General features: G+C 39.1%; 2 protein-coding genes across 3 annotated transcripts; one reads left to right on the top strand and one right to left on the bottom strand.

Moving 5' to 3' along the window:
- Nucleotides 1–7785: 7785 nt before the first annotated feature.
- On the bottom strand, nt 7786–16493 carry LOC149822978 (equilibrative nucleotide transporter 3-like). 2 transcript variants are annotated; one of them, XM_089981349.1, is made up of 11 exons: nt 16437–16493; nt 14543–14616; nt 13237–13303; nt 13039–13143; nt 12761–12916; nt 12151–12294; nt 11963–12068; nt 10832–11007; nt 10557–10717; nt 8179–8437; nt 7786–8003 (listed from the first exon to the last, which is right to left on the bottom strand). In XM_089981349.1, exons 3-11 carry the CDS (start codon nt 13276–13278, stop codon nt 7896–7898), a joined length of 1257 nt encoding a protein of 418 aa, XP_089837475.1. In that variant the 5' UTR covers nt 13279–13303; nt 14543–14616; nt 16437–16493; the 3' UTR covers nt 7786–7895. The 2 variants fall into 2 exon arrangements, with proteins under 2 accessions (XP_089837475.1, XP_089837474.1); XM_089981348.1 differs by lacking the exon at nt 16437–16493 and having other exon boundaries at nt 14543–14687.
- A 7647-nt stretch (nt 16494–24140) lies between these two features.
- Nucleotides 24141–27410, top strand: LOC149822979 (uncharacterized). Its single transcript, XM_089981350.1, has 2 exons — nt 24141–24278; nt 25694–27410. Exon 2 carries the CDS (start codon nt 25787–25789, stop codon nt 27107–27109), a length of 1323 nt encoding a protein of 440 aa, XP_089837476.1. The 5' UTR covers nt 24141–24278; nt 25694–25786; the 3' UTR covers nt 27110–27410.
- The last annotated feature ends 565 nt before the right edge of the window (nt 27411–27975 follow it).

Below are 27975 nucleotides of genomic sequence, written 5' to 3' on the forward strand. Positions count from 1 at the left end.
AACAAAGCCAAGCTCAACCAGGATCCTCTCGATTAGAAGAAACCACCGATGAGTGAACGTTGTTCAGACGGAAGGAGAGGTCTCTAAGATGCATACGTAGAATCACATATACATCAACCAGGATTTTATGGACAAGATTATTAAGGATGACCAGAATTCGACGAAACATAGGGCATGAGGACCTGCTTCTCTTAATATTTAATATATAAAAATACATAGTTAACAATTTCATGTATATATATATATATATATATATATATATATTGGCTACTAATGAAGGCAAAAAACTAATGAGTAAAAATCCCTTTTTTCTTTAAAAATTTTCAATTTTTTGTAGATCAAATGTTACAGATGTGATCTACATGGTTTGTTTAGTAAGAAACTTGTTTTTAATCATGTGATTATGACAAGTAATTAAGTTTTTAAAAGGGTTTAAAAATCAATGGCCCACAATGTGCCAAAATTTCATAACTCAAAAGATCACATTTTTACATTAGAAAAGCACGATCCAAGTCTTGATCCTACAAAACAAACCATGCTGAACACATCTATATGGTTAGATTGAGTCAATGCAATTTGCACCTATGATTTCTAGATCATTAGTTCCATACCTTTATTAGTAGCCAATATATATATATATATATATATATATATATATATATATATATATATATATATATATATATATATATATATATATATATATATAATGATGAGGAATCCTCACCCAAGCGAGAGAAAACCCTGGGTGGGGCCCCACGACCACCTGCCTTACGTGACCCATCTCTAAAAGCTATAGACGCACCGGTCCGCGATCCGGCATCTTCTGTAATGAAGAGGGGCGGAAGCACCAATAAAGCAAAAACACTCTTTAAGAGTGATCACAAGAGCCAAGAACACAAACACTAAAAGTGTATACAAAAACCCACAAAAGGAGAAATGACTTAAAGTCATAAGTTGAATATTATTGAAGAAAGAAAGAAGAGGGTGAAAACCCCATACCATTACAAGTGCGAGCCTCTTCTATTTATAGAGGAGGAGAGCTAAAAGAGGGACCATAAGGGGGGCTCCCTTCTAGTCGTTGAGAGCCCCAACGGTCATAAATATGACCGTTGGGGCCCCAACGACTAGATGGGTGGGGCCCCTTATAGTCCTTCAAAATGGAAAAATAAAAGATAAAAAAAGAAAAAGAAAAAAGGTAAAAAGAAAGAAAAAAGAAAAGTACAAAAAGAGAAAAGATACATAGTAATTTACCAAAACACCCTTATCGGGTTTTTAGTTGTACAGAAAAATAAAATGAAATAAATTATGTATATATACATAATTTAACATGCCCCCTCAAACTTTACGGGGAGAAGACCGAAAGTTTGCTAAGAAAAAACATAAATCGTGGAGTTGGGAGTGCTTTGGTGAAGAAGTCAGTCAGTTGATATTCCGAAGTAACATATGGTAATGTGATAGTTCCTCTGAGATATTCGTCTCGAACATAATGACAATCCATTTCGATATGTTTGGTCCGCTCGTGAAAAGAATGATTGCTTGCAATGTATATCGCACTTTTGTTATCACAGCAAAGCTTAGTGGGAGAGGAAATGTTGACGCCCATGTCACCAAGGAGACTTCTGAGCCATATGATTTTCATAGTTGTCATTGCCATGACCCGATATTCAGGTTCAGTGGATGATAGTGAGACCTTCTGTTGCTTCTTGCATCTCCACGAAATAAGAGATTCACCTAAAAAAATGCAAAGACCAGTAGTTGAGATACGGTCATTGGGATTTCCTCCCCAGTCAGCATCAGTAAAAGCAGTTAATTCAAAAGATGAGGATATATCCTCGCGAGGAGTAAGCTACTTCAATTCCTAAAAAATATCTCAAGTATCTAAGGTCAGACATATCAAAAGTTTCTTTTAACATAGACTTTACATCATTTACCCCCTTTTTGTCACTCTCAGTGATGATCATATCATCAACATATAACAGAAGAATAACAATGAAATCACATGTCTTCTTAACAAAAAGAGCAGTGTCAGTATAGCAAGAAGTAAATCCCAAATTGATTAATACATTACTAAACTTGTCATACCAAGCTTTAGAAGCTTGCTTAAGTCCATATAAGGCCTCTTTTAATTTTAAAAATTTTCCATTTAAATTCATACCTGGAGGAGGTTCCATATAAACTTCTTCATTTAAATTTCTATTTAAAAAAATATTTTTGACATCAAGTTGAAAAATTGGCCATTTTTTAATAGAGGCTATTGCAATAAGAGCTCGAACACTAGTCATTCGAGCAACTGAGGCAAAAGTTTCATCATAATCTACCCCATACTCTTGGGCATATCCTTTGGCCACTAACCTAGCCTTATATATTTCTAATGAACCATTACTCTTAGTTTTTACTTTAAAAACCCATCTACATCCAATGGGTTTCTTGCCATTGGGTGGATCAATGATTTCTCAAGTTTGTGCCCTTTTAAGTGCATCAAGTTCTAGTTTCATTGCTTCATTCCAATAAGCATATTGTTTAGCATCATTGTAATGAGATGGTTCATGAAATGAGTGAAGAGCTAATAGACATGCTCAAAAATTTGGAGGAAAAAAATCATAAGATACAAATCTATTTGGTACTTTAGAGATATGATTTGATCTTCTTTGAGAGGATTCTTCAATTGACTCACTTTGAGAGAATTTTTCAAGGGCACAAGGTGCATTTCTTTCATTCCTTCTAGAGTAGACTTGTGTTTGTCTTGGTGCATTTTCTTCTAAACTTTGGTCATCATTTGGATGTTAAAAATGATCTTCTATGAGAGGTTCACTAACATGATCATCTGTGATGTTTTCTTGAGGTAACAAGTCAAATAAAAAAGAATAATCAATATTTTCATTTGGTTTATACAAAAAACCATTTTCTTCTTCTAGAAATGTGACATCTTTTGAGATATAAAGTTTGTTTTTGAGTATGTCAAAACATCGATAACCTTTTTGTTTTTTGCCATATCCTAAGAAAATAGATTTAATAGCCCTAGGAGAAAGTTTATCACTTTTGTGAGTTAGAACAAAGCATTTACATCCAAAAATTCTTAGTCTTTTATAATCGGGAGACATATTGTAAAGTTTTTCAAATGGAGAAAGATTTTTCAAAGAAGATGAAGGGGTTCTATTGATAAGGTATGTTGAGGTTAGAACCGCTTCGGCCCAAAAGGATTTTGGAATATTTTTTGAAATTAATAAAGTTCTTGTGGTTTTTATTATATGTCTATGCTTTCTTTCCGCAAGACCATTTTGTTGCGGAGTGTTGGGACAAGAACGTTGATGGCAAATTCCATTTTCTTTTAAATAACTTTGAAATTCCTTGGACATGTATTCGCCTCCCGAATCGGACCTAAGAATTGATAGATTTCCTAAAAATTGATTTTTAACCATTGCATGGAAATCTTTAAAGAAGGAGAAAACTTCGGATTTGCGACTTAAAAAGTAAATCCAAGTAAATCGAGTGAATTCATCAATAAAGACTACATAGTACGAAAATCCTCCTTTGGATAAAATAGGGGAAGGTCCCCATACATCGGTATGAACAAGTTCAAAAGGTCGAGTGGTGAAATAATTTCTTTGAGGAAATGGAATAGCTTTAGATTTCCCAAAAATGCAATCTTTACAAGTCATGTGTTTGTCTTTACAAGTATTGTCCAAAAAAGGAAAAAGAGACATCTTTACAAAATTTGGATGACCAAGTCTCTCATGCCAAATTTCAATACTTTTGTCCTTTATAAGATTGCAAAATGACTTTGGTGGTAGAGTCAAAAAGTCCATAAAATAAAGATCACCCCTTCTATGGCCTTGCCCAATCAGCTTCCCTGATTGGAGATCCTGCACGGTGCAATCTTTAGGTGAGAAAGAGACTTGGCATCCATGATCGGTGATTTGGGAAACAGAAAAAAGATTTAGATTAATTTTTGGAACGATTCTAACTTTAGGAACGAAAAAGTTTTGAGAAGTTTTAAAACCAAGTGTTCCAATACTTTCAATTTTTAAAGATGTCCCATCGGTCATTAAAACATAAGAAGATATGGGTTCGGAAAAAACATTAGAAAGAGAGTTTTTATGAGATGTCATATAAAAAGAAGCACCAGAGTCTAGTATCGACATACCTGGAGGTGATGAAGAATAGGCGATGGCGGCTCCGGATGTTGAAGATGAAGAAGTCTTGAGAAGATGTTAGAGAACTTCGAAGATATGATTAAGAGTTTCTTTGATATCTCCCTCTTTGGCACTTTCTTCTTCCTTCTTTGGAGAATTTTCTCCAACCGTGGCCACTTTTCCCTTAAGCTTTGAGCAAACTGGTCTAATGTGTCCCGATTCATTACAATAGTGACAAATCACTCTCTTTCTAGATCCATTATTTTTGTTAAAGTGGGAAGGTCTATATGCTTTTACATTTGATCCGGGCCTAGTAACGACCAAAACTTTATCACTCTTAATACTTAGGCCAAGTTGGGTTTCTTCTTGGCATACTTCGGCAAGGGCGTCTTCAATGGGTAAAGCTTTACTTCTATGGATAAGGGCTGCCCTAACTTGTTCAAATTCCAGTCGAAGACCATGGAGAAATTGGAAAAAATGCTCATTTTCAATTTGTTTCCTTCTCAACTCAATATCTTCCAGAGCCACCCATTTAGGCTCAAGAAGAACAAGTTCATCCCAAAGAGGGGTTAAAGAGCTAAAGTAGTCCCAGACACTCATATCCATTTGTCTAGTGGAACAAATTTTTTCTTGACAAAAAAATTGTCTAGCAAGATCCTTTTGGGTATACATACTCTTAAGGAAGAACCATGCCTCATTGGCCCTTCTAAATTTAGCAATGTTAGCACAATTTTTGAGGTCTACATTGTTCATAAACCATGCCAAAATTTTGGCATGGTTACTTTCCCAATCCTCAACTTTGAATTGATGGTCATTGATAGCTTTGATGCGCTCATCGCCATCTAAAGCTTTTTCAACCTCATTTTCGATTTTAGTGAGAACAAGAGAGGGTTCGGGAGTAGTTCACATAACAAAACCCCAAAGTTTCTTACCTCTTAGATGATTTTCCATAGCGGAGGCCCACATAAGATAATTGGATCCATTGAGCTTAAAAGAAAGCTCAACTTTAGAATCGCGTTCCATAGGTACCGAATAGTCTTCCTTTCTTCAAAAGCTTGAGAGTCACACGTCCCAAGATAACAAAAAGAAGCCTGATCACCAACCTTGCTCTGATACCATGTAATGAAGAGGGGTGGAAGCACCAATAAAGCAAAAAACACTCTTTAAGAGTGATCACAAGAGCCAAGAACACAAACACTAAAAGTGTATACAAAAAACCCACAAAAGGAGAAATGACTTAAAGTCATAAGTTGAATATTATTGAAGAAAGAAAGAAGAGGGTGAAAACCCCATACCATTACAAGTGTGAGTCTCCTCTATTTATAAAGGAGGAGAGCTAAAAGAGGGACCATAAGGGGGGCTCCCTTCCAGTCGTTGGGAGCCCCAACGGTTATAAATATGACCGTTGGGGCCCCAACGACTAGATGGGTGGGGCCCCTTATGGTCCTTCAAAAAGGAAAAATAAAAGATAAAAAAAGAAAAAGAAAAAAGTAAAAAGAAAGAAAAAAGAAAAGTACAAAAAGAGAAAAGATACATAGTAATTTACCAAAACACCCCTATCGGGTTTTTGGTTGTACCGAAAAATAAAATGAAATAAATTATGTATATATACATATATGTATATATATACTCATATATATATACGTATGTATATATATATATATATATATATATATATTTATTTATTTATTTATTTATATATACATAATTTAACATCTTCTACTCAACGCCCTCACAACCAAAATATATTTATGAATACTAAAATGTAAGAAATGATAGAGGTACATAAATGGCATTGGTCAGGTATTATAACATGTCATGCGGAGTGTCTCCATCCCCTCTCCTAAGACAAGGCCTCCAACTAGCGTGTCCCTGTCACACAGTGAGAAGCCCACTTTATTTAGAAGGTAGTGAAAAACTGAAAATGTTCCGGTTTAAGAGACACAATCAAAGGAAAATCTGCTGCATCCATCCTGCCTCAAATCTAATGTGATTATGCATAGAGCTGCAAAACAAGAGCCAACCCGAGCTTGCGCTTGATGAGTTCGCTTTGCTTGTCCAAAAATACCAGGCTCGAGCTCAGCTCAGCTCAGGTTCAAGCCTGGCTGAGCTCAACTTGAATGTGTATAGGAGTCTTTCTTCTGTTTTTTTTTAAATGCAACACATGTATATATACGTAGTGTCACTAGAATATGAGAACTGGAAATATAAGAACTAATGTGTGAATTATAATTTTTATGATTTTTTTTTCTTTTCTCTCGAATCTAACCACACATATGTGAACTACATGCTTGGTTTCATAAGAACACGCTCTTGATTCAGTCGAATTTTGATGCATAAATGAGAATTTTTTAAGGCTTTAAAATCAATGGCTCGTATTCTTCATAAATATTCAAGCATTCAAAAATCCTATTTTTCATCGAAAATACATGATCCAATGGTTGATTCCTAGCAAATTCATCATGCCAAGCACATCCACATGGTTGGATTTGCAAAAAAAAAGTGTTAAAAAATGTCCATACTTTCAATTTTCATATTTTGGCTCGCATATTTCAGTTCTCATGTTCTAGTGATTCTATATACATATATACTATATACTAAGCTTAATTGCACTTAAGCTTGGTTCATTAGACAGGAACAAGCTCAAGCCGGGCTTAAATGAGCCAAGCACGTGGGAGCAAGGCAAGGTTATCATGCTAGAAAGCAAAAGGAAACAAAACGACAAGTGTAAGCGAGGAGCAAGGCATTTTAAAATTTATAAGCGGTAAGTGAGGAATCCATTTAAAAACAAAATAAGAATAAAAAAGAAAGTGATATGGGATCAAACGAAAAGCGAAATACTAATCGAACAGGAAGGGAATAAAAACTACCATAAAAATGACTTCATAAAATTTATTATTTTGTAGTATAAGAATTATATTCTTCTCAAAATCTAAAAATGATGGTTGTCAATTTAGAAAAGTACATGAGAAGTGAGTGAAAAGCGTGAAACTAAGCACGTGCAAAACGTAAGAAAAGCACATAGGAAGCATGTAGAAAACTAGGAAAGAAACATGTAAAAGCATATGAAAAGGGTAAGAGCAGAGTTGCCAGTTTTGGAAGCGGGAGCGAGAAGCGGAAGCTTAAAGCTTGAAGCGAGGCACTCCAAAATTTTAAGAAACCGAAAGCGCAGGACAACTTAAAAGCTAACCAGAAATCATCTCGGAAGCATCTTAGGAAGCAAACCTAAAGTGAAGGGAAAGCGAAAAAAGGAAAAAAAGAAAGAAAAAGAAAAATACAACAAAATAAAAAAAGAATGGAAAGCGAGCTTTCCTTGAATTGGAAGGCGTGCTTCCCAAATTTTTTTGACGCTTCCCAGTGCATTTCGGAAGCACCACATTTTGCACTTTTGAAACACACTTCCCCATGTCCTATGGGCTTCCGATAACCCTGGGTGAGAGAATCAATATTCACATCAAGTTTTGGAAGTGGTTTTGAAACGAGGTTTTGGGAAGTGTGCTTCCCATATGAAGCTTCTGGTAACTCTGGAGCAAAGCATAATGCCAAAAAAATATATTTTCAAAAGTTCATGATGAGTTGGAATGTGAATTAGAAAGCATACCACCATGGTACATGTCCAGGAACTTCAGACAATCTCTACTTTTATATCTTTAATTTCTTAATATTTTCCATCTAAGGAAAGCTCATCACTGTTGCAATAATCAATGACTTGAAACAACGGAATGTTGAATAAGAATCAGCTTTGAATTTATTCTTACTTCACCAACCCTTGCCTATGAGCCACAACCAATCAAGTACAACTCCTGAAAAGATTCCTGCCAACAGGAAACAACATAACAAGTTCCCCAATGCATTCTGCTCTGGTCCCTGCAAAACAGAAAACTTATCTCCTTAAATGCAAAATTCTCTAAAGCCTAGAGTCGCTGTCACCGAACTTTATCAAGAACTAGTGGCCTGACAGGTTTCAACTCCTTGACAGCCCCTCAACTCATGCTTAAGTGAAGAAATCTGCCAATGAATCAACAGCAGAAATATAACCAACCTTGTAACCTTTAGGTGCTTCTGTTAGAATACAGACAGTGAGGTGGCCATTGGTTATTCCCAAGATTGAAGTTATCATGATCATCCATCCCTGGTCTCCATACTTGGCCGTGAGGTAGAACGCCGGGATCAGCAGAAACCGTGAAAGACATGCCAAGGTAAGGAACCCTCTCGAAGTTATCTTTACCATTTTGATCAAAGGAGTATACCTCCCAATGAGATCAGTTACATTGAATGTTGCTATCAGAACAAGTGCATACCTGAAAGGGATGATTAGAATATCAGCATTTTCACTATCCAGTCAGTCAAAATTTACTTTACAGAAAATTACACTTGGGGAAGTATTCTCGATTAGAATGTGGCAAGAAGTATTTATCAATTTCATTGCCACAGAATAAAGCTGATAGTCAAACAGGTATCCATACAGAATAAGGAAAATATCTAGCTGTTGTGTTTGAAAAAGAATCGCCAACAGTTGTCCACTGCCATGTGTAAACTCAACACCTTCTTTACCAATATTGTGTTGGGGAGAAATCAAGAAAAGCGGAAATAAGCAGCACTTCCCATCTATGTGAATCGCTTAGGGAATTCAACAAATACTTGGTGTGCACAATTACATAAACTCCAACTACATTAAACAGTGTGCAACCACCTCCACCAAAGCAAACACATAGCGCAAACAATGCAATATAAATATTAAACCACAAAGAAGATCAAAGGAAAGGAAAAAACACTGATTTACATGGAAAACCCTCTTCAAAAGAAAAGGAAAAAACCACGGGGCCGCTGCAGCAAATTCACTATGTAAAATCAGGTTACAATGCTTTAACTTACAAGAATCCCCTCTTTATGCTCTCTTAGTGATAGAAGAAGTCCTAAGTCTTTATTCTCTCACAATGAAGAGGAACCTCATACTCTCATGTTTCTCACCACGTTTCATTACAACAATAGAGAACTCAAAGCTATTAGAACCACCACTTAAAATATGGACAAAAATATATCTCCACAAGTCAAACCAAGTTTGACTCTCTGCAAAAGATGACTCAAGACGAGGTGGGTCACCCAAATGAGAATGGACTCAACCCAGACCCAACATATTGCCATCTGCCTGTTAGTTCACAAAACACCATCAATTTCACAAAAGTGGCAGCATGATGCTGCAGTCTTGAGTTTTGGGGTTATATTCTCTAGATCCCGGGTACAATATGATTGCAAAAAAATTGTGCATTAAGCACCCGATCACCCTGCATCAGGTCTTGGGCCCCACACCTGACAGGCCATGTTCCCAAGGTGGAGGGTGATCAGGTGCTTAATGCACAAATATTTATGCAATCATATTGCACCTGATCTTTTCACTATTCTCAGTACCAGTAAATATCAAATAAGCCACATGCACACATGCATGCACACATATACAAAGACACAGAATTGCTGCTGCAACTACTCTACCCCTAACACCACCTAAGTACCAAAAGCACACACTGACCACACACATTCTGACACTTTTAAGTGTATCATACATCTATAGTTTTGTACTCTTAGGACTATCGCATACTTGTACTCCCACTCCAGATCCATACTGCTGCAATTGAAAGCATGAAACTACATGAACTGATGAACATGAATAAAGATAACATAGTTAATTCTGAGTAAAATGGTTTTTTTTTTCTAAGAGTGAGCTTTAGTTTCTCACTGTGCAAGTAGATTTTCCTGCCCAGCACAGACTGCTAAGTAGATGGGCCTAAAAAATTATGCATGAAATGGACTAGTAGTCCTAAAATTAGGTTCTACGTGTCCCAAACATAGTACCCAATCTAAAACAGAGGGGCCTGATCAGTTAGGACATGTTAAGTAGGAAAATAGCTTAAGCCTTACCAGTCTAGGCCCTCAACTAGCACATTTAATAATAAATGGGATTTGAGAATTGCTAATTGGAAACTAGTATTATCTTCATAGATCATGCTTTCTGATGTTATAATTGCATGAAATCTATTATTTTCATAGTAAGGAAGTAAGATAACCTAAAACAGATGGGTCCCAGTTGGGCCATGTTAGACTTGAATGTACTTCAACAAGCTAGAATCTGGATATTGGCTTGTCACAGATTGATAAATGTGACTTTAGAACTATCAAAGTTGCAAACCATGATTCTCATTAGTTTTTTTGAAATTGTATATACTAATGTAAGTAAAAAATATCTTCACTTTAATCATGCTTTGCTACTGGGAAGGTTGATTGACAAAAGAAAATAGGAAAACCAAAATTTTCATAACAAATTGCATTGCCATATAGCAAATGAAATATAAGGCACCAAGTAACCAAAAAAACTAGAATAACGGTACAAATTCAGTTTGAAAGGGGAAGTAGAATAGCACATACCAAGAACCTAGGCTGTGTGATCCTGTATCTTCATACAGAAACCCAGGGAATATGGACAGTGTCAACACATATATAAGATACAGATCAATGGCATAATCTTTGTTCTGCAAAAGCAGTTCTTTGTTACTCAGGCGTTCAAAGTCCTTTGGATCCTCCTCATCCTGCAAAAAATCATTAAATTTTCAAATCAGTAATGAAATTTGGCATACTTTTTTTTCACAAGTTAATTGCACATATACAAAGGATGTTTATACAAATAGCAGCCTTGGCCTTACCTTTTGGTTAGGTTGTAGCTGGATACCTCCCGCAGCAAGGTCAGCTGCGACAGTCTTTGATCCTTCTGAAGCTGCCTTCGAACGGTAATACTTCACAATTTCCAGTTTAGGGAAGACAAATGCATAGAGAAGAACGCACACCAGCTCAAATAGTGAACATAGAGAGAAAAAGAGAACTACATAAGCAAACAGTAGTTAAATTAATGGAAGCTTGGGGATGGATCTCCATAATACAGATGTTAAAAACATAATCAGTAGAAACATATTATGTGATGAATGAAATTATAATCAACCAAAAGATCTTCTGACTAGCCCCTTTCATATCTGTCCATAAAGAATTTGCAAGGGGAAACTTCATACTCCCTTGATTTTATAAGAAAAAGTTCCTCTGGATTTATATAAAATCCAACAGTATTCGAGGTACCCAACTGGTATATTTTTTCAATTTTTGATAGCCATGTTGGGGGTACCCCTCTGGTAGGAATCTAACCAGAGATCCCATAGTTGAGATCAATCAAACTGATCTGGCTATCACATTACACTGAGAGTGTAGAACTGGTTTAACATTCCAACCTTACGACTATAAGTGCATTCAATTTATCAAATGAAATACTTTTTCAGAAGGGCTTCCTTCTGCAACGGACCACACAAGTTTGATAGGATTTCTCAATATGGTTTCAAACTGCTTAAGATTTATAACCTTTGGAGAAATCTAGTAATAACCTGATCCATAATTTGGGAGTAAACAAGACATGGAATCTTCATTCTTTCATCTCTCAAAATTCTGACAGCTAAAACCAGGAAAAGGCGCAGAGGAAGCAGGAGATTACATTACACCATCCATTTAGCATCTAAAAACTTCTTAAATAGAAATATGCTTTTGTTTACTCTTGTATATGTAGGCAGATACTCCATAGAAAGTCATAGTGTCATACCAACCAAAATTCATCCATCAGATTATTCACCTTGCCTAGAACATAAATGGGCATCCCAAGCTATTCTAGGAGATTCTTTCAACATGAAAGATTATTAATTTGATTTTGGACCCTGAAGATGGGATCTAACATTACGTATATGAATGGTAGCCATAACTATATTCTTGTGACAAAATATTTCTTAAAAAAAACTCACTCGCTCCCTTTCGAAGACCATTTTTAGAATTTTCGAAGGCTGCTTTTGTGATAAATCTCAAAATAGATACTAGAGCACCCGAAGCAGCAAGACCAGCCATGAATGACTGCATTATGGAGAAGCAAAGTCAGTAATATGAAAAAAAATGAACAATGATCAAGAATAAGCAGCCTTACTAGCTTCCTTACCTGTATAAAATCAGGACGCATCAGAGATAAATCACCTAACATTCCTCCCTGGACATGACCATCTGCAATTCCAAATGCTCCACTAATGGCACAAATGCCAATATAAGTGCCGATTCCTCCCCTTCCAGATGTTGCCAAATCCAACTAACCAAACATGAATGTTTGAAATTTTCAGTGCTATAAATCTTGTATCAATTCTTGCAATCTTCTAACAGTTACTATACTCAATGTAAAAGACATGGCCTGAATTACTAAGAAATTTAGAGATTTACCATTCCTCTTAGATAGTTGTTTCGAAGGCAAGCAATTTACCTTTATAAAATGGAAAAGATAATCTTTCATTCATTTTTAAGCCTAACAAATTACAATCAATCTCAAGTATTATCTCTAGTCTTTCTAAATTATCTTACACCACTTTGAATCTCTCTCTCTCTCTCTCTCTCTCTCTCTCTCTCTCTCTCTCTCTCTCTCTCTCTCTCTCTCTCTCTCTCTCTCTCTACATACACAAACAGAGACATACTTCATAGACAAGTTTAATATTTTCATCAAACTATATACTTTTCAAGACAGCATTGTCTCAAAGGAGGACATCCTGCAAGAGAAAACTTACAGCTATTACAAGCAGAGAACTTATAAAGAACAGCATGTAGCCATTCAAGTTCCGACGCCTGGTATTAAGTTTTGCTTCATTGTATGTCAGCAGAGAAACGGTTCCCAAGGCGAATGGTTGGTACACTAAAGTGAGAACCCTTGAAGGGTGGTACTTCTGCATTCATCAAAGAAACATGCATGGTAATCAAAACAATCTTTCATCAAGGCCATCATATATCTTTTACACATAAAAATGAAAGAAACAGCAACATGAGTGTATACAGAGTAGAGACTCACAGGAAACAAGTAACCATAATAATCTCCAATTGTCAGCATGCTGTTCCATGAAATGAGAGACCCATTTCCAAGGATCCAGCATACAACAAGTGCTGCATATTTGCCCTGTAAGTTGCAAGCAATATTTTCCTTGGGTTTAGAAAGAGACCATGAACTTGAATAAGCTAAAGGAACACCTAAAACACTGAATTCACAGACCTTAACAGCAACAGCGGTTCCATTTCCATCGTTGGAGGCCATGAACACTCTGCTTTTGACTCTACAACTGCATGGCAGTGAACATAAGTCTACACAGTGGCAAAAACAATATCCTAGCGTTGATGAAACAATCTATAAGACAGTCACAGATGACAAAACGGTGTCCTGGAAATCAAGTCTTCACAGCCTTTTGCTGCCACGTGTCTATAACGAATTCTTAAAAAAACTTTAAAATTTAGGTGATTTTCAGATGACCATCAAACTATTGATTCTAATTGATATTAAACATCAAAATCTTCTCTTAGTACAAATACCCTATTAAACTTAAACATATAAATGACCAATTTTTCACTTGCAAAGCTGTGTAACAAAGATTCGTGGATACAAGGACACGTGACGGGGGTTCGGTTCGCAAGTTTGAAATTCTTTTGGAAAATAGGAGACGAGAAAATGAAATTTTTATAACTTTTAATAAAAAACCTATATTTTTTCATATTTTAATATTTAAAAACGCATTTTTATTGTAATAATATTAAAATTATAAAAAATGGTTGTACATGACAGTGTCCGGTCATGTCACCGGGGACACACGGGTGATGGAGTTAAAAAGTAAACTCATCCGTGTCTGGACTTTTCTTCTCAAACAATAAAAACTGGCCGAAAAAATCTTGTTTTACTGCAGTAATCAGTCAGCACCTCAAGTCAGATCTGAATTCGATCCCACTTGGGTCCGAACCAGATCCGACCCGTTGACACCCCTATATGGTGGTAATAGTGGGATCTTATGAATGGATACGGTTCGGCCCAAATTGTCCTGTCCGGATCCAACGTTGGAATTGCCTGGATTACAGATATCCATCTTTTGGGTCCACCCTTTTCTGGGTTTGGAATTCAGAAGAACTGAAGCATAAAGGAAGAGGGAAAACTAATTCACTACTTGTAAAAAACGAGAAATAGAAAAACGATAGCAGGGAAAAAACGATAATTCGGTTTTCTCTTATTGAATAACTGCATACATCAGTACAAAATATATTATCAAGAGTACAGAAAACGCCAATATTCTACAGTGTCCTACATTTGACAATGAATCTGATCTAAACCTCAAATGTAGGACGTCAGTGGTTATATCATGGAAGAATACCGGATGAACGATAATTCAAGAAGAGTTATCCGATAATATCGGTAACCACCAAACGATAGCCAACTAATACTACTCTTCTCTTTTATTTTTCCCAAACACAAGAATGAAAAACAGGAGGGGGGTTTGGGATATAGAAATAACGGAAGGTGGTGGAGGACGACTCACCTGGATTCCTTTTCCTCGCCTTCTTTTTCCAAGGATTCTTGCTCGCGTTTGCTGGTTGATCCCTTTGCGATCCTCTTCAATTTATAAATGGTTCACATGGAAAAGGAAACTCAGGAATTTTATTCCGGCACGGTTTGGCAACCGGCCTTCCCCGCGTGTCGGAAAGTGAAACGCTTTACTTATATGCTCAAAGGACGAAAATACCCTTAAATGCGAAATGACGGTATTGCTCCTAGCAGTTGAAAGATATTACAGTTTTTCCTCTCTATTAACCGTAGATGGGTTTCGGTCCAGGAGATCCGGACACGGGTCCGATTTTGAGGGGTTGGATTGTAGAATCTTCTTCTAGTTACATATATTTTGTTGGCACTTTGTGTATAAAATCGTCGACTTACATGTTCATATCGCTCCTAAAACACAGGCTCTCACCTTTTAATTTGGGGCCACAAACCGTTAAAAATAACATTGATTCAGTTAGATTTGTTAGTGCAATCACATTGTACACTTTGAGTATGCCGACTGCCCTCCATTTCTAAGGTACAACCTGTCAGTTGTGTGGTCTAATGGAAGATGAAGGGTAGATAAGGTGTAGCGGCACACTAAAGTGGGAAATGCGATTGTAGCTGATCCACCCTCAAAATTCTGCACAGTGGCTCTTGCTTTAAGGGCAGAGGTCTGGCTGGATTAAGTGCAATTATATTGCACAAAATGCATGTGCAGCTGCACGTGACTGCCATACATCTACTGTTGAGCCCACAGCTCACAAGCTGTGCCGGGAAGATGATTGGTGGTCAGGAGCAGCGGCACATGAGACTTGCAATATAATTGCACATGAGAGAGAGAGAGAGAGAGAGAGAGAGAGAGAGAAGGGGCATCTAAGTAACTTGACAAAGTTCATTGTCGATTTGCACTGTCTAACCTAAGGTCAGACTAAACACTTTATGTGGACTTGAAACATAGGACAAATGCTTGGTTGTCATTGTACTGCTGATGACCACAATTATGTTATCAGGGAACGACACTTGGATCATATTTTTTATTTATAAATCATAATTTTTTAAAGACTTAAATACTTATAAAAATCTTGAACTGTTCCAAAGATTGCCCGAACGGCTTTAAAAATCAGAACATAAAAAAAAAAACCTTTTAAAAGTCCGATTAAGCAACTGTTCACTAAAAAATGGTTAGCAAAAACCATCTTCTCTCTCTCTCTCTCTCTCTCTCTATATATATATATATATATATAGAGAGAGAGAGAGAGAGAGACTAGTTTTCCAGTGTATCATGGACTACCAAATGCCAAACATGCCATGGGTGCAAAACTGGACACAGAAAAGCCATGAAACCAAGAATCCATGTATAGTTCACTGTGTTTCTCTCAGAAAAGCACAATCTCACTGTGGAAACATACTGGGCGGTCTTTTCTGACAGTTCCTTGGTGCGGGCCAAACTGCAATCTAGTTGGGGATTCTGTCCAGCCGATACCAAATTTCTATCACGAACGGGAAGCTAAAAACCAGATGCAACATGGTTGGATTTTGACTACAACCTTCTGTCAGCAAAATGATTATGACATTGGAATTCAAAATCCAGCCATAACTTTTGCCAGTTTCTAGCACCAGAGCTTGTTGGTATTGCAAGTCAGAGGTCTCCTAGTCAGGTTCTATCTTTCTACCAACATGAGAATGTGCACATGTTAATGCACCTTACATTAAATTAATAGATCCATTTCCCCAAAAAAAAGAGAGAAAAAAAAGAAAGAAAACCTTCTAGGGAAAGAAAGAAAAAGGATGAATCAAATTTGCAGGGATGCAACCAAAACATAACGCTCCTTTCTCTTCAACGGAAAAGCGTAGAGGCAATGAACTAGCAAGGGTTAGAGAAGAAGACTCACCTAGGTGAACGATGGACTTAATTGCTGCAAAGTATGCACCAGTTTTCTGTATTTGTGCTCTTCTTCTTCTACTTCTACTTCTAGCTTCTTTTATTGTAGTACCAGTAATTTGCTTGTTCCATTTGCTGGTCAGAGGGAGGGAGGAGACAAATGTGAAAACAAAATGGTGGTGTTGAAAAAATAATAGAAAAAAGCAACAATGTGGTCCACGTTGTGGGCTGTTGATTTTTAGGGTTTGAACTGTCGCCATCGTGAGGGTGACGGGCCACTTTGTGTCCTTGGCTGCTGTGTAGTCAGGACTATGGGTGTCAACCGGTCCGGAATCCAACCCGGACCAAACCCTATAAAGTCTGGGTATGGTGATAAATAAGAAGACCTCATTAAGACACGGACTATAGCAGCGTATAGTTTGTCAAATTTTATACTACCCGGGGCCGACACGAGTTTTGATTAAGTCCCACAAATTTTCAATGTAAAAATGATAAAAAATATTATTTTACCGGGTATGGCCCGGATATGGTTCATGTAGTTCTTATTGGCTCCGGGTATAGTTACTCTTATGATGGATCCGATTAGAACTGAGTCTGAACTCGATATCATACCCGAAAATCGAGACCATGTCTGTTTTCACCCGAGTCCAAACCAAACCCGATCCGTTCACACCCCTAGTCATGACCTTAGTGTGTATTTTTGGGGGCGACTTAACAGCAGGAGGTAAGGAAGCCGTTAACCAAGCCGCACCCGTTCTGTGCCACATGATTGTCCACGTATAATCCTTTTATTCATTTGAAGTAAACAAGACGACTTCCAATAAAATAATTCTTTGCATCACTCTTTTTGCCCCACTTCTATACCATCCCTGGAAAGAAGAAACGGCAACTATATATATATATATATATATATATATATATATACAATTGAGCATAACAATCGCCCAATCATAGAGGGGCAATCTGTGTTTTTTTTTGTGATTTGTTGGCTTTAGGCAGTCTCTACTGCCGCTAAAGCAGTCGTGGAAAATGCCATTTTAGGGATGGGTGTGCGTTCACTAAGAGTTACGCCCTACCCTATATATAGGGGTGGCAATCGGGTCGGGTTGGCGTGTCAGCATACCTCAACCCGAACCCGACCCGTTTATTAAACGGGTCGGCTGTGGCAAACACGTACCCGGCCTATTTAATAAACCGGTAACCCGACACGACCCGCCAACCCATTTAATAAATGGGTTGGGTCAGGTAAACGGGTTCTCAGGTTGGCGGGTTGGCAGACGAGTTGGCGGGTTGACCCACCCACCTAACCCGTTTATTAAACGGGTCAGGCGGGTTGGCATACCCCTAACACGAACTCGACCCGTTTAATAAACGGGTTAGGCAGGTTGATCCGTTTATTAAACGGGTTCGTTTTTTCCAAACCCGAACCCGCCTAAGAGGCGGGTTGGCGGGTCGTGTCAGGTTTTGCCACCCCTACCTATATAGAGGAGAGACCACTGTGATGCGTTGATTTTGAGCAAAATTAAAGCATTAGCGGCAGTCATGGCAGCAACAAATATTCTAGGAGAAAAAGAATCCTTTTATACAAAAAAACACGTTGCTGCTGATCAACGCGCGATCAGTTTTAGATAATGATCAGATAACAGTGGATGATTTGCTTGTCCTCTCTCTCTCTCTCTCTCTCTCTCTCTCTCTCTCTCTATATATATATATATATATATATATATATATATAGAGAGAGAGAGAGAGAGAGAGAGAGAGAGAGCTGCCTGACCACTTTTGAGCCTGACTGAATGGATGCCCGCTGAGCGTGCTCCTGATGGATGCTCAGCACGATATAACATCAAAAATGACCTTTAAAGGTGCTTTTAAAGCACTGCTAAATGGCTAATTTCCATCAAGACCTTTAGTGGCATTTCAAAAGCGCTGCTAAAGGCCTTTTACACACCACAAAAACATGGAAAGGGCCATTAGTGGTGCTTTTGAAGCACAGCTAAATGTCTAATTTTTTGCCCACACGCAGTTCAAAAGCACGCTAAAGGTCATTTTTTAAGACTGCAGCGCACTCAGCGTCATCATGTGCGCATGATGGATGTTTTTTATTGAAAAAAAAGTGAAAACTCCCTTTATTAATTTTTTCCACTCATCCTCTACTCTATCTTCATACCCTCCTTAGAATTTCATTGATGCAAGTTGTTTGAATCAAATCATACTCCTCAGATGTGATTTACATCATTCATTTAGTGAAGATGGACATTTAAATCATCAAAATTACACTTGTGTGCAGGATTTTTTGGCGATTGAAAAATCAACAGTTGACAAAACACAAAATTTTGTAATATAAAAGATCATAGGGTTTATTCTTGTTAAATTGACCATTCTAAATCCATCTATATAAGGTCAGATTGGATCAATACAATTTGCATCATTAGATTTAAGAGAGGTAGGACTGTCAATGGGTCCAACTTGTATCAGTACCTGACCTGATTCAAACCTGAATTACCGGGCATGTGTATGAAAATTGCCGACCCGAACAATATGCAGGCCGAGCTTGGGTCATGATTTTTTTCTGGGTACTTGATCCAAGTATTATATATATAATAAAAATAAGTTTTACAATTATCCGGGTCGAGTCTGGGATTTTATTTTCATGACCCGACAAATCCCGAACCCGAATTTGGTTATTAGTTATATGAGCAGGTCCAGGTCAACCCTGACCCGACCCATTGAAAGGGGTATGAAGATGGGGGATGAACTCTCTCTCCCTCGTAACCTTTCTCCTGTACAACTTTTTTTTTTTAAACATTCCAATTTACTACTGTTACTCATCTTCAGTAACTAGCAAATTGACTTGGTACTTTTTATTAGTTCATCTAGTCTGATGCATGACTCCGGATTAGGGGTGGCAATCAGGTAGGGTTGGCGGGTCGGCATACCTCAACACAAACCTGACCCGTTTATTAAACGGGTCGCCTGTGGCAAACACGAACCCGACCCATTTATTAAACGGGTAACCCGATACAACACGGTTAACCCGTTTAATAAACGGGTCAGGTCGGGTAAATGGGTTGGCGGGTTAGGGGGCGGGTTGGCGGGTCGAGTTTGAGTAAACGGGTTGGCGGGCGGGTTGGGGTCGGGTAAACGGGTTGGTGGGTCGGGTTCGGGTAAACGGGTTGACCCGCCCGCCTAACCCATTTATTAAACGGGTCAGCCGGGTTGGCATACCCCTAATACGAACCTGACCCGTTTAATAAACGGGTTAGGTGGGTCGACCCGTTTACGACACAAACCCGTTTATAAGCCAAACCCGAACCCGGCTAAGAAGCGGGTTGGCGGGTCGTGTCAGATTTTGCCACCCCTACTCCGGATATATAGTTTTGTGGTCTGAGTTTCTTATAGTTCTCAACTTGTCCAAACCTGACTTACCAAGTCCTGAAGAGATTGAAAGACAAACACGCACCGCACCTTTTCTAGTCTACGGATCGGGTCTCTTTTCTTTAAAAGGTCCATAAATTTTTACGTTTAGCATGAAGACCAAATTCACTTTTGATGAGGAGAGTTCACATATCCAAATCTTCTTTTAAATTATCATCTACAAAAGACAACAATGGAATCCATACTTGATAACGGTATCCATTAAATTATTCTAATAAATTAATTTTTTTCCTTTAGGTCATCTTGATTAAAGTGACTTTGGGCCTACCTAGTCGGATACGGCCAAATCACTTTGAAGGTATACCCCACATGGATTCAGACTTGACAATGGCATCACCAACCAAATCCTGAGCCTTACCAAGAATCTTGACAAATTGACTTTAAAACGCAAAAGATTCCGATCAAAACTGAATAGGGAGGGATGTCAATGGATCGGATTTTATTTGGTAGCCGAGAATCCAACCCCATTTAGTTAGATTTGGTAAGCCAAAACCATACTCGACTATAATCAGAGGTGGATACGGTTTTGATATTTTGCTACAAATCCAACAGATTTCTGAAGTTAACAGATACCCAGATCTGGTTACAAGTAAAAAGCCAGATCTGATGTGTGCTTTTCACCATTTGAATCCAGATCCAACCCAAATCCAAACGGTTTACATCCTTAAAATTGAGCCTAGTGCTTGGTAGCCAATTTGGGGAATGACCCCTGGTTGGTTTCAAGCTCAAATTAGACCCTTCTCTTAAGACAGTGCAACTCTAGGTCCAGTTATGACATTAAACCCGCAGCTAGAACTGCTTGACACAAATGGCAGGATCCGGACCAGTCCAATCAATAACCAATGTTACGTTGGGTTTTTTTCTCTTGGATTAAAAAAAACATGGTAGAGTTAGAGTCCACATGTCATGATGGATTAGCGCATTGAATTTTGCAAATGTGCATTTACATTACCGATGTGGTACTAAGTCTAATCTTCAAGCTCTGCATATAGTGCTGCCATCTGCACAAAAACATTGGTAATTTTATATTAAACGCTAAGGCAAAGCTGGAGTCAGGGCAGTGTCGCAGGTATAGCCAATATATTGAATTTATCGTGATTTATCCCAAAAAACTAATAAAGCATGTAAATCATGGCACATTCAATTGATTTCCATTTCACACAATTTTCTTTTGGTTTTAATGTGATTTTCTCATTTTCTTATTGTTTTAATTAATGTTTTGGTTTGTGGTTTATACTTTGGCAATATATTACAACTTTCTTTTGATTTTCTTATTATCTTATTCTTTTGACATTTTTCTCATGTCATTGATGCTTTGATTTTATTTTCTGCCTATAAAGATTTCCAAAATGTTTTCCCCCAAAACAATTTTTTCTTCAATTGCAAGATTTCTTTTGCTATATATATATATATATATATATATATATATATATATATATATATATATATATATATATATATATATATATATATATATATATATATATATATAGAGAGAGAGAGAGAGAGAGAGAGAGAGAGGAAATCTTGGTCAGAATTGGCCTTCCACTTTTTCATCTTATATAGACAGTTTTGTTTGGTTGGAAACAATGTGAAAGATTTTTTCAGGCGCCAACTTTCATGGTGCTTGAATTTTTTAGGCGACAACTTGGACAACTAGTTTGACCAAGGTGCTGAATTTTTTAGATAACCGGTATATTCTTAAAAGTGGCCATTTCATTTTTGTCTGTTTATGTAATGATTAATGTTATTTTTTTGACCAGATTTGCTGATGCAGGATTAGAGAAGAAGACTTAGGTCCATAAAGATCCATTTGCATTCAATTTTATATATTTTTTATTATTTGGATCTTTTGTATTTGGATCATTTTAGTATTTTGTTCATTTGTCATTGTTCATTAGTATAGTTGGGTATCGAATCCTGGGGAGCTCATGAGAGACCCTCCTGATCACAGCATCATTTTTCCTGCAAAAATCTGCAAATTTTAAAAATTTTAAGTCTCCTAATAAAAACGTGATCGAGAAGCTACTGTTACATTTGCTTCCCAAACTAGATCCAGTTTGTACCCTCATTAATTTAGAAAAAAAAATCCTATTAAGTATTTGAATTATTTATTTGGTGAAGCTTAATATGTCAAGTGAGATATCAATTAGGCTTTGCTAAACCAGTAAGCCAATGAGTTCCATTGAATGGTAATTGTTCAGTTATTGATTGGAGAGATAAACATCATGAAAACACAGCAGTGATGTGATGCATTGTACAATACAACTAGTAAGTGATGTAGATTGTGTACCACTTTAAGATAGAAGTTAGGTGAAGATCAAAATCAGAATCATGACTTCATTTAATAAACTGCAATCTTTTAAAGTCTTTTTCATGGCATGATTGGTTATTACATGTGATCCTCCCGCATCCAGGCCTTATCAAGGCATGCTATATGTCATTATGACATCATATGATGTCATCTCCTTGTTCTTGATTGATAGATGCTTTCTCAGGATCCTCTCAAACATAAAAAAGATGCTTTCTTAGGATGGTATTATTGTACATCTCATAGTTACCATAAAGTGAAATGGATACTTAAACTAGGAAGCGAGTAATGAAACAAATATCGTTTTAGAGGCGATTGTGGAAGTGTGTGAGAAGTGAAAAAGAAACACGAAGAAAACAAAGGAAAACTAGAAAGAAACGAAAATAAATAAATAATAACATGAAAAATACAAAATAAATAATTATATGGTATAAATATAATTAGAATATTACAAAAAAAAACAGAACTACTCCACAATGATGGCAGAGACCAGGTAAAAATAAAAATGTAATACATGATGCATTGATGCACATATATGTTGAAAGAACTTGCCTGTAGATGCTCTCTCTATCTATATATCTCTTTGTGTGTCCCTCAAATGGAACCAGATAGGGGCTAATTTATTGAGTGAATCCAACTCAAGGAAGGTTATAAATACTCAGATGTCAACTTAAATATAGAAAGACACAATCAAATACAAACAGAGAGAAATACTTATCAATTTACACATAATCCATTAGGTGAAAAAGCTTCATACATTTAAAACTAGAAAACTAAGAGTGCTGCCACATGTAAAGGTGTAAGAAAAACGGTTATCATCTTCTGTATGATTTCTAAATGCTACTCATCTTATACACATGGCATCATCTCTTTGGTTGCTTCATATTAAAAAAAACATATGGATAATTTTCTAATATGTAGAGGTGTTGTGGAAGTGGCTTCTTTTATGCAGTATTTTTTCTATAAAGCACGGCTATATGACCATGTCACTAGCGATGCACACCAGCCGAGTTCGAGCTAAGCTTGTGCTGTTTGAACTGGGTTCTGTGCAAAATATATCTGTCCAAGCTCGGAGCCGAGCTTGAATGCCTTTCTCCAAACTCAGCTCGGTTCTGAGCAGAGTTTGGAGGCATTCCAAACAATTCATTTTTTTATAAACATTGTTCAAGGTGGTTTTTGAACACAAACCTCTATCAAGTTTTTCAAGTGACCCACCACTAAGCCAAAGTAAGTATAAATTTTAGTCATTAACACCGAAAACAATGCATACAAACTAAAAGTACTTTATAGCCTACTCATTACACTAACATATCTTGTTGAATAGAATTGCAAATATATTATATATATATACTTGTATTCAAGCCTACCGAGCTCAGTAGGCTGATCAAGCTCGGCTCATTTGCTCTTAGAACCATGTTCAAGCTTGACTCATTTAAAGCACGGACGAACTTCGAGCCGAGCTTAACCAAGTTGAGCCCGAACCCTAGCCGAGCTCAAGCCGGCTCATTGTGCATCCCTACATATCACATCAGGAAAAAGCTGAAAAGATAAAGATAGCAGGCTGCTATCAAGACGTTGTTGTAGGACAGAGTCGCTATATAAAGGAACTTTTCTTTTTTATGCCCATTTGAGGGTAGAGGTGTCAACGGGTCGGGTTTGGTTTGGATCTAGATATTATATCATACTCAAATCTCATTTGAGATGATGGTATCAAGTCCGGACTCGAGTCTAATCAGACCACCATAAGAGAAATCATGCCCCGGATCCTATAAGGATTGCTTGAACAAAACCCAAACCATACCCGACAAAATAATATTTTTTATCATTTGTCATTAAAAAATTGTGGATCTTAATCCGGACTCAGGTCGGCTTCGGGTATGAAATTTCACAAACCATACTCAGCTCCATATATTAATCCGAGCCTTCGGTTTCGACCCCAAAACTGGGGCCGTACCAATCTATCATCATCTAGCTTCTAAAAGTTGAACCCCTTTCTTTCTCCTCTCCTTCCTCTTCTTTCCCGTCTCCCCATCAAACCCCACCAAATTTTTCCATCTTTGCAGGTCCTAACAGCGTACCAATTAATTAAATCCTCCCAAAAAAAGGGTATGTAAATCTTTTCCTTTCCTGTTTGTTTCTTTTGCTGGTCATATTCTTAATTTTAGGTCATCTTGTATGCAACTAGTTGTATTACAAATATATGGTTGCTGGTGCTTTCATTTTTTTTAAATTGGCAGCAATTTTTATCACCTTAGACATGATTGATTTGCAAAATATGACTCTTTGGGAGACTTGCAAGTTGCAAATCAACAGGATTGGCATCGGTTTTTCTCTTAAAACGATGATACCAAAAGTTTTCTCCTTCATCAAATAAAGCTAAAAGTGCCTGGTTTTTCAATTTGTGGGTACTCTGTCATGAGGAATTTCTTATTTTCTTGATTGCATCAGAAGTTTGATTTCATGATGAAATTATGATGATTTTAAATAGGATTTGTTAGTTATGTAGGATTCGAAGTTCTTACAATTTTGGATTTCTGTGATTCCCAAAGGTTCCCTTCAAATTTATTGAGGAATATGTTTTGCCATCTTACTCTTGGGGCAATTCATATCCATGATGCTGGTTTTTTTTATGACAACTTCCCTGCCGATAAAAAAAAATAGAAATCATCAAAATGAAAATTATTATTATTTTTTTATGCCGAAGTTCCCCACTGAAATGAGTAATCTCCGGGTATGGCCACCCACACTCAAGCCTTCATGGATGAAGCCCGCGTCTGTACACCCGGTGTAGGGATGGCAGTGGATCAGGGGAAAACGGGGCACCACCCCGCCTCGCCCCATTTGGACCGCGGATGGAAGACATGAAACGGGGATGGAGTCGGGGAATGAAGGTTAAAATCAAAACCCGTGTGAGAGAAACGGGGCCCCGCCCTACCTTGCCCCGTTTGGAGTGGGGATGGAGGGCGGAATTTTGAGATGGGGCAGGGGTGGAGGCATTGTCCCCCCGGTCCACTGCTATCCCCTATCCCTAACGCGGTGGGACTCACCCTCTGCTAAATAATTCATTGTGTGCACATGAGACGGTTGTTGGAGTCATCGTATCCTACTAATGTACGGTGTGTGTGTCTAAATGCCGCTAAAACCCCAGAATTTTCTGGATTTTCAGATTTACGATTCTTTCTAGATCCCAAATTCTACAAGTCGCTAGATTTTCTAAACTTCCTACCCGAAGTTTCATACTTTTGGCAACATCCAAACAGGTATCGTGAACGTTTTACTTGAGGGCATTTTAGTCAATTAGAAAGAATCCAACCTCCCCAATATTCGCGTTTTCCACATCACACAACTAACCAAGAGCCAGTCGCACATCACACGCAAAACGCTGAAATGACCAAAATAACCTTCTAGAAATTCGAAACTCACAAGCAACCCGGAAATTCTGTCCCTTTTGGATACTACCATCGACAGTTTGTTAGTTTTCGGAAACAGGTGAAATTTCTCGGCTTTTGTTTATCTTGCAGGGCTCAAACATCGATGTGTTGAAGAGACAGGTGGATGGCCGGAGTCGGACCGGAAGACTCGCCGGAAAAACCACACGCCTTGCCAGAGATTCGATGGCGGCTGCAAGTCACCCTCCGTCCGAGCCGGACTCCGTTGGATACGCCGACTCGGTGGGCTCGTCCCCACGCTCCACCACCGTCAGCCGCGGAAGCGACGCCGAGTACAACCAGAGATGGACGGACGAGGGGCAGCCACGTGTCCGGTTCATGTGCTCCTTCGGCGGGCGGATCCTCCCCCGCCCCACCGACAATCATCTCCGGTACGTCGGCGGCGAGACGCGGATCGTCGCGGTCGGCCGGAACACGGGCTTCGGCGGCCTGATGGCGAAGCTTTCGAAGATCTCTGGCGACGACGTCGCCGTGAAGTACCAGCTCCCCAATGAGGACCTCGACGCTCTCATCTCCGTCACCACGGACGAGGACGTGGAGAACATGATGGAGGAGTACGACCGCCTCTCCGTCTCCGGCGGCCGCACGGCTAGGCTCCGCCTCTTCCTGTTCCCGGCCTCGTCCGACTGCCTCGGGGCGTTCCTCGACGGATCCAAGCGCGGGGATTGGTTCCTCGACGCCCTGAACGGCGGCGGGTCCGCTAGGGGAGCTCCGGCACCGGAGCTCGAGCGGCGCCGATCGGAGGCCTCGTCCGTCGTCTCGGAGGTGCCAGACTTCCTCTTCGGTTTCGATCAGCCGGAAAGCCTCGACCACGATGACGGAAGCCAGAGGCCGCCGGTCGCTCCGAAGGCCAAGCACCGGCAGATCGCCGGCGATCAAGCGCCGGTTTCCGATCCTGGATTCCCGGCTCCTCCGGCGACGCCACCGCCGCACATCTCTTCCTCTTCCTCCGCGATCTCCATCCCGCCGATCACGGATCTCCCGCTGCTCAAGATGAAGCCGGAGGGCGGGCTCCCGGCTAGGGCGTCAGAGCCGCCGAACCCAACTGTCGAGGGTTTCCCGAACACAACAACGTTCGCACGCCAGGAACAGGTATGGCCATTCTTCCCGGAATCTAACTATCCGGCCGGAGCACCGTCGATCACGCCGGTGCCGTTGTATTACATCCCGACCGGAGCCGTTCCGCTTTCCTATGCTCAGCCGGTGATGCCGAGAAGCGCGATTCCCCTGGAGGGCCTCCCTCTTCCGACGATCCTCCGGCCTAGGGTTTCTCCTGGGCAGGTGTACCAAACGATGGCGCCGGAGGCGAGGCCGGCCGGCGACGCCTTCGATTATCCGGCCGGCGTGATCCCGGAGGGCGCGGTTCCACAGCCAGTATACTATGCGCACAGGGTTCCTGGTTCGTTCCCGGCGTATTCGTCGGGAATTCAGGCCGTCGCCGACGCGAAGCTCGGCAGCAGCGCGGTGGACATGATCGGTAGGGTTTAGCAGTCGCAGCAGAAGTGACGTTTTCCTGCGCGTCGTCGGTTCCAGGCGGGAGACCTCACCGTCGTTGCGGTAGCCTCGTGCGCACGTACCGCTTTCGGGTAATCGTACCAAATTTTTGGTAACGGTCAGGGGAGGGGTTTGCTTTGGTGAGACGATCTTATCGTTTGACTTTGCTTAAACAATGTAAACTTATGTCCTCAATGGTCGCTGTCCTCGGAGGGTGATTTCGTCATTTGATTATTGTGTATTGAATTGAAGCTTGCTATTTCTTGTACAAGTGAATGCAAATGGGTTGGATTTAGGATGGAGGTTTTGCAATTTTTTACGGTTCCGAATCCGAATCGCATATGTGTTTAGATGTTTGGATACGTCATGTTTTCTTTGTAGGGGTGTCAACGGGTCTGGTTTACCGGGACCAAACCCTATAGGGTCCCGGTATGGTGATAAATAAGAAGACCCGAGTTCAGATCCAAAGGTCCAATTAATACATGGACCCTGGTATAGTTTATGAAATTTTATACAAGACTCGGACCCGACCCGAGTTCCGATTAAGACCCTCAATTTTTCAATGTAAAATTGATAAAAAATATTATTTTAACATGTATGGTTCGAGTCTGATTCATGTAGTTCTTATCGGATCCGGGTATAATTTTTCTTATATTAGACCCGATTAAACCCAGGTCTGGACCTGATACCATACTAAAAAATCTGGTCCAAGACTGGTTCCACCTGGGTCTGAACCAAACCCAACCTGTTGGCACCCCTATATGATGGCATGAGTTCGGGCAGGGACAATACATCGCACGTGAGAATGGATGCGTTACATCACAAGGTTAAACTGAATATGAATCTAAACCGAATCCCAA

Source organism: Nuphar pumila, chromosome 11 (genome assembly GCF_984573655.1).
Source record: "Nuphar pumila chromosome 11, dmNupPumi1.hap1.1, whole genome shotgun sequence".
Taxonomy (NCBI): Eukaryota; Viridiplantae; Streptophyta; class Magnoliopsida; order Nymphaeales; family Nymphaeaceae; genus Nuphar; species Nuphar pumila.

Excerpts from the sequence above, each read along its gene's own strand:
- LOC149822978 (XM_089981349.1), bottom strand. The coding sequence starts at position 13,278 with ATGGCCTCCAACGATGGAAATGGAACCGCTGTTGCTGTTAAG. Across the intron at positions 13,144-13,236 it reads GAACCGCTGTTGCTGTTAAG|GGCAAATATGCAGCACTTGT; the intron begins GTCTGTGAATTC and ends TGCAACTTACAG. Across the intron at positions 12,917-13,038 it reads ATTATGGTTACTTGTTTCCT|AAGTACCACCCTTCAAGGGT; the intron begins GTGAGTCTCTAC and ends TGATGAATGCAG.
- LOC149822979 (XM_089981350.1), top strand. The coding sequence starts at position 25,787 with ATGGCGGCTGCAAGTCACCCTCCGTCCGAGCCGGACTCCGTTGGATAC.